General features: G+C 39.1%; 3 protein-coding genes across 6 annotated transcripts; 2 read left to right on the forward strand and 1 right to left on the reverse strand.

The window, feature by feature from the left end:
• The first annotated feature begins 534 nt into the window (after positions 1 to 534).
• On the forward strand, positions 535 to 4,971 carry med22 (mediator complex subunit 22). Of its 4 annotated transcripts, none has more exons than XM_005457437.4 (5): positions 535 to 659; positions 888 to 1,041; positions 1,695 to 1,775; positions 2,220 to 2,428; positions 4,154 to 4,971. In XM_005457437.4, exons 2-5 carry the CDS (start codon positions 919 to 921, stop codon positions 4,350 to 4,352), a joined length of 612 nt encoding a protein of 203 aa, XP_005457494.1. In that variant the 5' UTR covers positions 535 to 659; positions 888 to 918; the 3' UTR covers positions 4,353 to 4,971. The 4 variants fall into 4 exon arrangements, with proteins under 4 accessions (XP_005457494.1, XP_005457493.1, XP_003452715.1 ...); XM_005457436.4 differs by having other exon boundaries at positions 535 to 669; positions 4,154 to 4,869; XM_003452667.5 differs by having other exon boundaries at positions 535 to 669; positions 4,171 to 4,869.
• lg12h9orf78 (linkage group 12 C9orf78 homolog) lies at positions 4,867 to 8,029 on the reverse strand. Its single transcript, XM_003452668.5, has 9 exons — positions 7,874 to 8,029; positions 7,654 to 7,713; positions 7,496 to 7,547; positions 7,306 to 7,376; positions 7,147 to 7,224; positions 6,527 to 6,724; positions 6,226 to 6,362; positions 6,041 to 6,145; positions 4,867 to 5,292 (listed from the first exon to the last, which is right to left on the reverse strand). The coding sequence occupies exons 1-9, from the start codon at positions 7,948 to 7,950 to the stop codon at positions 5,195 to 5,197; spliced, it is 876 nt and encodes a 291-aa protein (XP_003452716.1). The 5' UTR covers positions 7,951 to 8,029; the 3' UTR covers positions 4,867 to 5,194.
• Positions 8,030 to 8,040: 11 nt separating this feature from the next.
• Positions 8,041 to 13,025, forward strand: nfu1 (NFU1 iron-sulfur cluster scaffold homolog (S. cerevisiae)). The gene is made up of 8 exons (XM_005457439.4): positions 8,041 to 8,179; positions 10,522 to 10,622; positions 10,861 to 10,996; positions 12,045 to 12,111; positions 12,205 to 12,322; positions 12,433 to 12,496; positions 12,614 to 12,788; positions 12,915 to 13,025. Exons 1-8 carry the CDS (start codon positions 8,121 to 8,123, stop codon positions 12,948 to 12,950), a joined length of 756 nt encoding a protein of 251 aa, XP_005457496.1. The 5' UTR covers positions 8,041 to 8,120; the 3' UTR covers positions 12,951 to 13,025.
• The last annotated feature ends 505 nt before the right edge of the window (positions 13,026 to 13,530 follow it).

A 13,530-nucleotide genomic window follows, 5' to 3' on the forward strand; every position in this document is an offset into this window, starting at 1 on the left:
ATAAGAAGGGAGAACTGTTTGTTTATTTATATTTATATTTATACTATTGGTTTATTTATTTTACCAAATGAACTAGTTGAGGTCATATGGTTAGACTATGGTTGAAGCACATTCTTCTTAAATGTAGGTCCTCCAATGCTTAGTGTGCAAAGTAGATTTATTTTCAGTGGTTAGTGGACTGATCGTTGGTAAAAGAAATAAATACGTTATTGTATCTAAGACATACCTGGGTCATCTACAGAGATGTCCAATTTGGGGATTGCATGCTGTCTTAAATTTGATTTCATTTCTATTTAAACTCCGATCACATTCTTACACAACGTGTTGACTTTATTCATTCACAAAAATGGCATCTTAAATGAATTTTTTAAGAAAAAATGAATTTTTAAGAAAATATTATTTGTTTTGGTTATTTATATATTATATATATATATTATATATTTTACTTAAATACATTGCTGTTACCTTATTTCATTGGGAATTTTAAACTGTAAATCTGTAAAAAAAAATATATTCATGAGGGCAATTGACGGAGGCACCGGTAGAGGGCGGTGTTACAGGGAGATACCGGATGTGAGCACACAAAGTTCAAGAGAAGGAGGAGGCGCTAACGTGGGAGTTTGTTTTATATGAAAACAAAAGTGATTGTAGAATATGTGGTAAGAAGCGGTATGTAACAGTAATTAAATAATCCGTACTAAAGTGTATTTGTATACAGGTACAGATGTGAAAACTGTTTAAGAGCGAGACTTCGCTTTTGTTTTGAAAGCACGCGCCTTTTGGTGCTAGCTAGTTGCGTGCTCGTGGATGTTGTGTTTAGCCTTTTTTGTTTTATTGTAAACTTCATCGCATAAAGGCGCTCGCGTGTGTTATTTCGGTGTACACAGGTGACGTGAGGTGTGTGTTTACCCGGGCACGATGACTACTCAGAGAGTGCTTCCTCAGAGCAAAGAGACTCTACTGCAAAACTACAACAAGAGGCTCAAAGATGACATCCGCTCCATCATGGACAACTTCACAGAAATAATCAAGACAGCGAAGGTAACAGACATACTGTCACCTCACTCTTTGTGTATTTCCGTGTTTTTACTACAGTCAGAGCTGCTCACAACTCATTTCGTGCATTGTAACTGGGATTTGAACATCAAGATGTGGCAAAGACGACCTGCTGAAGTTCAAAGCGAGCACCAACGAGCGCCAGTTCTCTGGGTGAAAGTGCAGCGTTAATGCCTGAAGTCATAAAAGAATGGCCAGAATATTTCAGGCTAATAAGAAGGCACTGGTAATTAAAATAACCAGTCCCTACAGTCAAGGTATGCAAAAGAGCTACAGCTACAGCAGCAGAAAATCGCACTGGTCGGAACTGCTGTCAGCTAAGAGCAGGAGGCTACAGTTTGTACATATTCACCAAAACTGGACAACAGAAGATGGTACAAACATTGCCTGGTCGATTTCTGCCATGACATTTGGATGGTAGGGTCAGAATTTGGTGTAAACAACATGAAAGCATGGATCCATCCTGGTGCTGGTGGTGTAATGTTGTGGAGAATATTTTTTCTTTCCACACTTTATGTCCCTTAGTACCAGCTTAGTGTTGTTTAAATATCACACATTGGTTTATATTGATTAAGTGGACCAAATACAATACGTCATTATGATGAGTATAATATTCTACGACTTATCTCTTTGTCCAGATTGAGGATGAGACACAGGTATCCCGACCTACTCAGGCAGAGCAGGACCATTATGAGATGCATGTCAGAGCAGCCAACATTGTAAGTACTGCAGAAAACGCCTGACAACACACATACGTACAACATGCTCAGGGCTTTATTGTTATTTAGTTCTGTTATCTGTGGGGAAGAAAAAAGTGCCAAAGCTGGTTACATCTGTTTCCAAGAAAGACTGCTTTGAATGAAAGGTTAACATATTATCCATGTAATTTATCATATTACTTTAAACATGTTGATGTGTGCACTAGTTCTGTTCCTTTAATTTTCTGTCGCAGAGTCAGATCTGGGGCTGCACTTTTACTGTTGCAGTATCCTTTGTATTTAAATGTTGTAGTTTGTATGTAACTGACAAACGCATTACAGCCCTGTGAATGAATTGGTTTCCACGCTTAGAGAAAAATCTTTTTTGTGCAGAAATTGAAATTTTAACAAGTCATCGCTAGCCATTTTCAAACCTGCTTCCCCTCTTCTATGTTTCTGTGCCAGGTACGTGCCGGCGAGTCCCTCATGAAGCTGGTCTCCGACCTGAAGCAGTTCCTAATTCTGAACGACTTTCCCTCCGTGAACGACGCCATCAGCCTGCAGAACCAGCAGCTCCGCTCGCTACAGGAAGAGTGCGACAAGAAGCTCATGTCACTCCGTGACGAGATCGCCATCGACCTGTATGAGCTAGAGGAAGAATATTACTCCTCCAGGTATAAGTAGGCTCATACTTGCCCCCATCCCCCATCCCATTGCGCCTCTGTCGTCCCATTCCCAGCACCGCTGTTTCACATTTCACCATTTACACTGAGCCCTGGGAAGGGCTTGTGTCGGTGTCTAAACTGAGCTTTTCATCAAAATTGTTATAGGTCTTTGTAATGAACCTCATCTCACCACAAGCGCCTTTACATTGTTACTATTTAGTGCGTGCCTTGACCTTTTTAAAAGAAATCAGAGATGATTAGAGGGAGGTCTTCAGTCTTAAAGTGGCATGCCATTAAATATCAGCACTTTTTGGAACCAAAAACAGTAGATTTACTGCAGGGTTACTTCTAATGGTTGGTGCTAGATCAAATCAACTAGAAGAGACACTATATTCTGCTGTGATTGGTTGTTTCATGGATAGGTGACTGATGAAGATCTAGGAAAAGATCTTGTTCATATTTTCATTGTCCCTTGTGAGTAGCAGGCGATTGGTTATCACCTGTCTGATTTAAAAACTACCCAATCACAGCAGAGCTACTAGTCACTGCCTAGGAACTAGTCTGAAGCGTCTGATGGCCTAGAGCAGGAGTGGCGGGACTCCACACCTCAAGCGCTGGTGTCCTGCAGGTTTTAGATGTGCCCTTGATCCAAACACAGTTGATATAATTGGCTAAATTACCTCCTCAAAATGTCTTGGAAGTTCTCCAGAGGCCTGGTAATGAACTGATCATTTGATTCGGGTGTGTTGACCCAGGATGATATCTAAAATCTGCAGGACACGGACCATTGAGGCCTGGAGTTCCCCTCCCCTGGCCTAGAGAGATGTTTACCCAACATTATCTGGTACACGGGAGAGATTCAGCATTTATAAATGTTAGTATTGAGAAGTCCTTGTTCATTTATAGTAATAGAAAAAATGGAAAGAATGAACAGAGTTTATTAAAAATCTATCATTTAAAGCACTTGATTTGCTGTTGTATCCATGGATGAATTGTTGAAATTTGCTGGGTACTTCAAAGAACACGCATATACATCTAATGTCCTAAAGCTATATGGATTTATAGATTTTTTTTTTTTTCTGTGTGTAAAAGTATCATTTTAATCAATTTAAGATTATTTATATGTAGTATTTAAGTCAAATAAAGTTGTGATGACCTTTTGTGTTACATTTTAAGGATGGACTGTGCAGTTAAACACACGCGTTTGCTGTTATTTATTAAGAGTTTCCACAATAGATGTTTTTCATTCCGTCCCTTAAATCTAAAAGGTGTAACCTTAACATCAGTGTCAGCCAGTCACACGGTGCAGTTGTACATGTTTACCAGTTTTTGCCCGCTGTTCCAAGAGACCCAGGATGATTAAGAAATAAAGTAGAGACAAAATGTTGAAGTAGTTTGTCTTGTTTTCTGTGATAAAGTGTTAAGAGGCGTCTCTGAGCTCTGTTTGCATCATGCCGAGTTGGGGTCTGCCATGCTCGCTGCACTTGCTCTGCTTTTCTGATCCATCAGCACTTGTTCTCACCCTTCTGCTGAGCTTAAAATCAAGTCATCCCTCTAAATAGTAACACATGAATAAATTGCTGTTTTATGTGTCAGTTGCTTCTGCATAACCTCTGTGCTTCTATCAAATGTGCTTTCACGTGCTCCTCTACGAGTTGGTTGTGCTTGTTTCTGACCTGCTGCTCTCGTCTGCTCCTCTCTTTCTGTGCTGCACTGATTCTTTGCCTCCTACTGGTTTCTGCTCTGCAAAGCTACAGTCAGTGGGACAGCACTGACCTGCCTCTGTGCGAGGCCTACCGGCGTCGAGACAGCTGGGCCTCCGCGAACAGCAGCAACAGTTCTACACACGGGGAACGCGAGGACGTGGACGGGCCTCCATCGCAGGAGACGAACCCCCAGCACCACCTTAACGGACATGGGACCGCCTCCGTAGAGAAACCGTGAGGAGGAAAGGGGGACACCTCTTGGTTTGCTTTTGCCCAGTTTGTATCAGTTTGTTTCAGTTATAGCTTGTGAGCCATTGTTTGAGTTGCTACCTTTGTGTATCATAAACTTTAAAACTGGACTTAAACTTTGCAATGAATGGTTTCTTTTGGATTAACACATCACAAAAATAAGAGACTGTTGTATTAAACCACTTAAAATGCTTGTGTTGAGTGGTAGCCTCTTAAGTGCAACTGCTGCTTTCCAAGATCTGCATCAAGCCTAGTTACAAACTAGAAGATATACTTGATAAAGAACTCCACTGTAAAAAGTCTAGACTTGAATCATGTTCAGTAAAACTAAAAGAAAATGCAGACAACTCTAAACTCACCTTTGAAACTCAAGTACTTTTTTATATTCCCGTGTTAGACTTTGCATTAAATGTATTTCTTTTTTTAAGAATGGCATTGGTTTACTTTTGTCTGTTTAATTTAACTGCACATCAGATTAAATCAAATATTACAATGTTTTTGGTTCTTTTTTTATTTTTTTTTTCTGAAATCTTTAAACACAAACCTACAGCTAAACATTTAACAGTGGACACTTAAAAAAAATCCTGACCAGTTTAAGACCAGAACCTGCATCCTTAGCGTATTCCTGTCTAAACTTAAGACAATCTTGAGCAAAAGAAATCATCTGAGACATTAACAACTGTATTGTATACAGACAAACAGCAGGAGCTATATACAATAATTACACAGTGTTGCCCTGATGTTAGAGCTATGCCATTAAAAGCCGTTTGGGGTCCTCAAATGAATCTTGAGTTTAAAATGTTTATATATATCCATCTCATCAATATCGCCGATTCATCTTCTTGAACTTCTCATAGTGGTAGTCATCTGTAGCCTTCTCATTGTTTGGACGTTTGCGGTAGTTTGGTGGTGACGGAGCTGTGGATGAACAAATAAGTTCGAAATCAGATTAAAGGTTTCAAAAGATTTTGAATAAATCCCCACACAGACACACAAGTAAATGGGGAAGCCATTGAAAGTAAATTAACTGCAGTGACTGCAATACAGTTTCTATCTAGCTTGGATAAAACGAAGAAAATCCTGAAACTGAGAAATATTATTTTTGGAAATGCACAAGTGTCAGTGACTTAAAACAACAGTTTCACATTCTGACAGGTCTGGCCCACAGGACAGTTTTCCACTTCAACTTAGACTTTATTAAATTTTGAGTTGGCAATGTTTTTGAAGTGTTTTAGTCCATGCAGTCATTTCCACTACAGATTCATGCCTGTTTTTAATTTATTGTGTCATGAGGGTCTGAAGGTCACAGCCTTCTCCCTTCGTGTGCAGAGATTTCTCTTGATTCTGTGAAATTATTGTCATTATGTACTGGAGATGATAAAATCTCCAAATTCCTAAGATAATTTTCAGAAAACTTGACCTCTGACTTTGATCTCAAAGTCAGGGTCACCAATATTTGAACTCATCCAAGAGTTATAGTAGATGCACCTATGGTATCAATTTGAAAATCCAACATTGCTTCATTCTCAAGTTATCATGTTCACAAAGCCGAGTGTCCATACTGCCCGCTCGCCGAGGTAATTCCACCCACCCATTTTCTTTTGTTTATCCAGCTGTAAACTATTACTATGTACTGAGCAGTGAGCGTATCTGTAGAGTCTCTTACCCTCTGGACCTGGTTTCTCTGTGTCGCCCACACGCAGCGGTCTTGCTTTGGGTTCTTCTTTGTGTCTATGGTGTCTCTGCGGTGCATTTGCATCCTCATGATAGACTGAAAGAAAAAGTCAGTTTGTTTAGTATTATCTGCTTTAATTTAGGTGTGGAATATCTCGCTCTCTTCAGATTACTTACATCGATTGTGTTGGACGTAGTTAACAGCGATATTCGTGGGTACAAATGATGTGCCGTGGTCTTTTTTCTTGTTTCTTTGTTCTGCCAAAAGTTTTGCTTTTGCATCCTCTGTCTGGATGATGTTCTTTATCTTTGCACTAGAAAAGAAATTACATACACAAGTTTTATTAGTAAAGCTATTAATAAAAAGCAGTATTCGTTCATGCCATATCTCATGCAAAAATGCAGTTTTAGTCAAAAGACTCCTCTTGCTGATTCTAAAATAAGTGTAGATGATTACTAGAATATTCTCAGTACATACTCAATGCCAAGATCAACTTCAGGGATGCCACTCAGCATCTGATTAGACAACATCTCCTCTGTCTTCTTGGCAGAATTGACTCGGATGTTCTCGGGCAGCTCATACAGGTGGTCCTCTGGATTCTTCACCTTAACTTTCTGCTCCTCAGCCTCCACCAGGCCCTTCTTCTTTTTTAGTTCCGTCTCAATATATTTCATCCTGTGAGGATAAATTTATGATAAAACCATGTTGTAAACAAGTGTGAGGGTATCTCGAATTCTGTCCTAAATGCTGGGGATTTGAAATGTCTCTTCTATGTAATCTGTGCTATATCTAACTAAAGTGGAGGGAAAAGAATCAGAATCAAATCCCCCTTATAACTGGAACTATTTGACCAACACAAAATGCTGTCAATTTAAAAAAAATAAAATAAAATAATTTCAGCTACATTAGATTTTTACATGTCAGTGTCAGGAAAAAAAAGTCTGCTTTTATGATAGACTTACATGTTGGGTTGAACCCATTTCTTTTACTTAAGTCATTACATTCTTGTTACCAAAGTGGAAGAGGGTGAAAGCGTGTCTTTATACATAATATGAGTAAGGGGATGGGACAACAAAAAAGAAAAAAAGCACACATACATATCCGCATCCTCGTCTCTTCTGTTTGTCTCGGCTGAAAAAGACGTCCCCAGGTTGAGGTCTGTCTCATCTTCTGTCCTGAATACATAACATGAAATGATGACATATCAATGCACAGCGTAGAGCAATTATGCTAAAAATAGTTAAAAACTCACTTACATGTCTCTATTCCTGTCTTTCACTTTCTTCATGTCAACAATTCCCCCAGTCTTCAGTTTAAATGGGTCATTCTGTGAGGAATAATCAAAATAATTTTAATAAACGTAAGTTCAAAAACCAAAACACCTTGGTTAATGAAGCTATATTACAATTTTAAAAAAATATAAATTTTACAAAACTGACTACCTACCTCAATTTCAGCCTCTGGTGGAAGTTTTTCTCCAACCAACAAGGCGGTCACACTAAATAAAAGAAATATAAAAAACTGTGATTCGGTATCTGACTGTGTAAAACTTCATGTAAAGTAACAGGATGAAACGTGTTCGTAGTTTGATTTATTTACGTTACCTGATTCCGCTCTGTCGTTTGCGCAGACTTTGTAGCTCTTTAGCCTCTTCTAACTTATGCCTAAACATCCATGAAACACAAACGATTGCAAACACATTACCTGGGCAGCTTATATAAAATGCGACAACAAACTATCTGCGTTTAGCGATTAGCATTAGCATGCATAGCATTACTCTAAACGGCTTTTTTTTTATTCCTGTGGTTAAACAGACGGCTCTACCTGACTTCTTCGGTGGTCTCATCCTCCTCCACATCGGACGAGTCCTTTCTCCTTCTAAAATTTTTGCCACACGGCATTTTTTTTCAGATACTACACAAAATTATTTCAGACTTTTCTAGAAGCTGCACTTGAGTGTAGCTACTGCTGGGATAAGAGGGGGGACGATTTAACAAATGTACAATAATAGTGCGTCACGTCCCCTTATTTACCGCGCCACTTCCGTCCTGTTTAGATAACCATAACAAACATGGCGACTTACAGGCAGGTCGGCAGATTGTTGGGTATTTCAGGAAGACTTTCTCGTCCGTAAGTGGTTTTGTATTTATCTTTATCTGCATTGTTTTCTGTTTTTGCTTTATATCATGTGTGCATGAATGCGTCAGCATGTTAAGCATCAGGGTCAGGCTAATGGTAGCACGCTGGCTAAACGGCGGAGTGACGCAGACAGTCAGCTACAGAGCAGGGAGGTGTGGGGATGTTTTACTGCGTTAAGCGTCTCCACCAGCCGCTTATTAACACTTTAAAGTGGTCAGTATCAACCACGACAAACCTTTTCAAACTTTAAAAAATGTTTTTGGTTTTGTTGCATAAGTGCTAAAACTTTAGCCCGATTCTAATCTGCTTTTTCTGAATTATCCTGAGGTGTACACAGCGACACCGTTACTGTCGACAGTTCATATCCATAAGTTATTATAGTTAAACAAAAGTATTACATGTTTTAGTATCGCTTAGCTTGTTTTGTTTTTTTTGTTGTTGTTTTTTTTGTTTGTTTTGTTTTTAATTGTTAATGCTGCCTTATCAGGTTTTGATAGATATATTTATTTAGACCTAGGAAGTTTATAACTGTGCTGGTTTTACTAAATCTTGCCTCCAACACATGCCCTTAATTCAATAAGTGATTAAAAAAAAACAATCTAAAACTAAGACACAAGTTAAACTAAAACTAAACATTTTCAAAAAAGAAGTGAAACGAGGAAACTCACTTTGTAAACTAACTCAAACTAAACTGAATTAAAACATCAAAATGAAATATAAATAACAATTAATTACAAAAGGCAAAACTAAAATAACTGTCCATAAGAGACAATGTCTCACAATTACTCTGTTTCTGCTGGTGTTTCTACGGTCTTATACACTCAGACATGTCATTACATACGTCTTTCTAGTACTGGGTTTGACCCCCTTTGCCTTAAGAACTGCCTCAATTCTTCATGACATGACCAAAATGGTTGAGGAGTTAAGGCAATGTGAAGTTCACATGGTAAAATTTAGGCCGTTTGTTTGTTTGTTTGTTTGTTTGTTTGTTTGTTTGTTTGTTTTTTACCTTGTGAATTTCCTGTCCTACCATGATAAATTAAGTATCCCATTAAGCCCGTTTTCTCTTTCTTCTGGAACCATTTGAATTATGTCTTTAGCAAAAATGGAAATAGTTACTGTCATTTAAAGAGCACTTGTAAATAAAGGGTTAAAGAAGCAAGCCTTTATAACAGGCTAACTGTGGTCACAAAGGGATGGACATGGTCAGCAGCATGTCATTCCACTTATTCCCAATTTATCCTCAGATGGAAATAAGGGGCTCAAAGTATACTAAGAAAAAAATTTGCACGATTGCTACACTACCTGAAGGCTAAACCATTGATACAAGGCAGGATGGAGCCATGACAAATCCGACCGTACTATCCAAATATCGCAGCAGAAATTGAAATTCATCCCGAATGTACAGATCAACTGTAATCCTTTTCTTTTTGTTTATATGTACAAAGAAAAACTCTTAATAAAAAGACATTGTTTAAAAAAAGAAATTGAAATTCATGAGACCAGGTAGTGTAAATAGTATCTTGTTTCCTGTTCTTAGCAGACAGGAGTGCCACCCAGTGTGGTCTTCTGCTGCTGTAGCCCATCTGTTTCAAGCTTCAATGTGTCTTGCATTTGGATAAGCTCTTCTGTTGTAATAAGTTGTTATTTGCGTTTGACTTTGTATCAGCTCAGGTTCATTCTCATTTGACCTCTGACCTTAACAGTGTGCTTTACCCCAGAGAACCATTGTTCACCAGATATTTTCTCTCTTTCTGACAATTCTCTTTAAACATTAAATATGGTTGTTTAGGAAAATCCCAGCAGAACAGCAGGTTCTGGCACATCAAACACCAAATAAAAGTAACGGGCAGATTTCTGCTATTGTCCACTTTCCTTGCATATCATATACTGTGCCATTTTTCCCTGTAATTGTACTATGTTTGTCTGTGTTTTCTATTTTGTAAATCAAATGTCTTATAAAGAAAAAAAACATGTTTAGTTGTCAGTGAAATGATTTCTTCTTGGCTAAAGTAAGACAAATACTGACTGCACAGTGTAACGCTTTAAGCTCTGCATGACCCCTTTGGTTTGTTTTACATGTTGCCTTATGCAACAGTTTGTAATACCTCGGCTACAAATTATTAGTTGTACAAACACTGTGCACCAAATCATTTTAGTGGATTAGTCTCACCACACCTTCATGTTTTGAAGTCAGTACTTTACCACTCCAGAGAGGAAGGCATTAGATGAAGTGGGCTGACACGGGTGCTTGACATTTGGATTTCTAACACCATTCATTTATCAGTGTGAGTTGCGTTGTATTAAATGTCTTAATCTGCTGCATTTTTCAGTCTTGCTGTCAGTGGGTTTCAGAGCACTGGATTACACTTGCCTTCACATACCACAGGAGTTTCGAACAGATGGCCCTCAAACCCCATCTGGATTGTTCCTGGTTTGTATTCCTGTTGCTTCCCATAATAATCACATGTGTAACATTGAATGTGTTTATACTGGAGTGATTGTCTTGAACCCAATAGATGCAGCTGTTGTTTGAGCAGGTGCCTGTAGGACATGTGACATTAGCCTTGCAGTTCAATAAAGTAAAGAGTTGCTGCACAAAATAAGGACACCGTGTAATGAAAACAGGTGATTTATGTTGCATTCTTCTTCTTTGTTTTTTCTCTGCCCAGGAAGAACCATGTTTGTGCAGACCCAGGATACACCAAATCCAAACAGCATGAAGTTCCTGCCTGGCCGGACAGTTCTTGAAACAGGAACTATGAATTTTGCCGGCCCTCGTGAGGCACACTGCTCACCTCTAGCCAGGTATGTGAGATTACTGGTCTGAGAGAAATGCCTGATGTGAAACAGTCATCTTAGCATAGCAGATGTAGGTAAATGAGTTTAAATACATGCAGTCAGTGCGCTGGACAGTGCACAAGACAGGTGAATAACTGACTGGGTGGAGTGGATGGAGATGAGTGGGTGATTTGTGACAGAAGAAAAGCAGCAAGAGTGAAGGAGACATTTTACAAGATAGTAGTGAGACCTGCTATGATGTATGATTTGGAGACAGTGACCCTGACAAAAAAAAACAAACAAAAAAACCCAGAGATGACAGAGTTGAAGATGCTAAGATTTTTATTTAGAGTGATCAGGATGGACAGGATCAGAATGAGCATGTCAGAGGGACAGCTTAGGTTGAGCAGTTTAAACACAAAGTTGGAGAGCCAGGCAAGGCTGAGATGGTCTGGACATGTGCAGAGAAGTGATGGTGGATATGCTGGACAATGGGTTTTGAATATACAGCTTCCAGGCAGGAGGAAAATAGGTGGACCTCCAGAGAAGGTTGGTAGATGTCATGTAGGAGGACATTAGTGTGACAGTGGAGAACGATGGAGTGAAATGGAGGCAGATGATCCACTGTGGCAAAAACTAAAAGGAGCAGCCAGAAGAAGAATGGATTAATAGTTTGACTTCTGCTAGTCACATGACAAGATTGATTTACCGGTACATGCCTTGTTGGTAGGGCAGTAACCAAGGCAGCATTTACTCTTACCAAATATTAAAAAAAAAGGTGTAACCTCTGTTATGCACAGAAACAGTAGACCTCTCTTCTCACAGCCCAGCACGCTGCTGATTCGGATCCTCAGTGTAACGCTTTTACCTCTACCTAGCAATTTTGAACAGAAATATTATTTTCTAATTCTATTCCCATTAAAATATTATGTTAATAAATGTGACTGGTACCTGAACACAATTTGCATGTCTATATGTGTGTATTTATTTGTTACAAACATTGCACGACCTCCTGTATTAAGTGTAAAATTTATCTTTAAGTGTGGCATAATAAAACCTCAGTGATTGTCTTCAGGCAGCTGTTTAGGATCGATGGAGTGAAGAGTGTGTTCCTGGGCCCTGACTTTATTACCATAACGAAGGTAAAGCCATGTCCAGTTTGTAAGAATTGGTACTGGCACAGCTTGGCATACCACAACTAAGAATAGCTTGGTTTCTCGTCCTTCTTCATTTAGGCCGACCCAAATTTGGAATGGAAGGTAATTAAGCCTGATGTGTTTGCTACCATTATGGACTTTTTTACCTCCGGGCTTCCTGTTGTAAACGAGGACAGCCAGCCAAGCCCAGATACAGGTATGGTTTTCAAACAGCTGTGGCCTGCCCATTATCAAAACATCGACTTGGACAGAAATAACAAGCTGCTTTGAATGCTGAGGAACAACAATCTCTGCTTCTCCTTTCAGCACCATCAGATGATGACGACGAGGTAGTTGCTATGATTAAAGAACTACTAGATACTCGAATAAGGTAACTACTCATGAAGATGCAGTATGATCTCAGGGCCTGTTGCTTCCTGTGCTTTGTTTTTTTTTTGTTTTTTTTTGTTTTTTTGCCTAATACCAGTCAATGTTCTCACTCGGTCAGGCCAACTGTGCAAGAGGACGGGGGAGATGTTCTATACCGCGGATTTGAAGATGGCGTTGTTAAACTCAAGCTGCAGGGCTCTTGCACCAGTTGCCCCAGTTCAATTGTGACTTTGAAGAGTGGCATCCAAAACATGCTACAATTTTATGTACCTGAGGTTGAATCAGTGGAACAGGTTTGTTGTCTTTCTCTCATTTGATTTTAGAACACTGTTAATTTTTAAGATGTTAATCCTGACATCTTGATTTATATTTCATGTTCAGCACTTGAGCTGTAAAGAGCTTTTATGTATGTCTTCCAGGTGAAGGATGAGGAGGAGGAGGCTGCTCAAGTCTGAACCACTGAAATCATATGTACACATTCCTGTCTCTACCAGCTGCCGACTTTAATGCAAGCAATAGTTGCAATAAAATAATGTGTTTGATAGCACAGCTGTGTGAAAGAAACAATCACCATTATCCATTCAGATGTAATCTCATATGTGTTGTTTCCCAGATGTTTTCTGTACAGTGACAGTATTTAACAAGAATAGCCCAGTCACAGGAACAGCTGACTGAAATAATTTATTTATTACTCCACATCTGTCAAGCAAGCAAAGCAGCCTTTTAGGTTTAAAATCAGTATACTGTATGTGTATAAATAAAGTTTGTTATAATATTTTGTGACCATTTGTCTCCTTTGTGTACATAAGTGTTCCAACTAGTGGCCTAGTTGAAGATGCTCAGATTTCCATTGAGAATGACCAATATGGCCAGGACTAGAAATGAGTACGTCAGGGGGACACCTCGAGTTGAGCAGTTGAAACACGAGAGGACTGATTGTGTATATATTGAACAAAGGTTGTTGAAGATGTAGCTCCCAGGCAAGAGGAAAAGAGGACTTCAGAGGACATGCAGAGGGTTGGTGCGGCATAAGAG

The sequence above is a fragment of the Oreochromis niloticus genome, linkage group LG12 (assembly GCF_001858045.2).
Source record: "Oreochromis niloticus isolate F11D_XX linkage group LG12, O_niloticus_UMD_NMBU, whole genome shotgun sequence".
In the NCBI taxonomy this organism is placed as follows: domain Eukaryota; kingdom Metazoa; phylum Chordata; class Actinopteri; order Cichliformes; family Cichlidae; genus Oreochromis; species Oreochromis niloticus.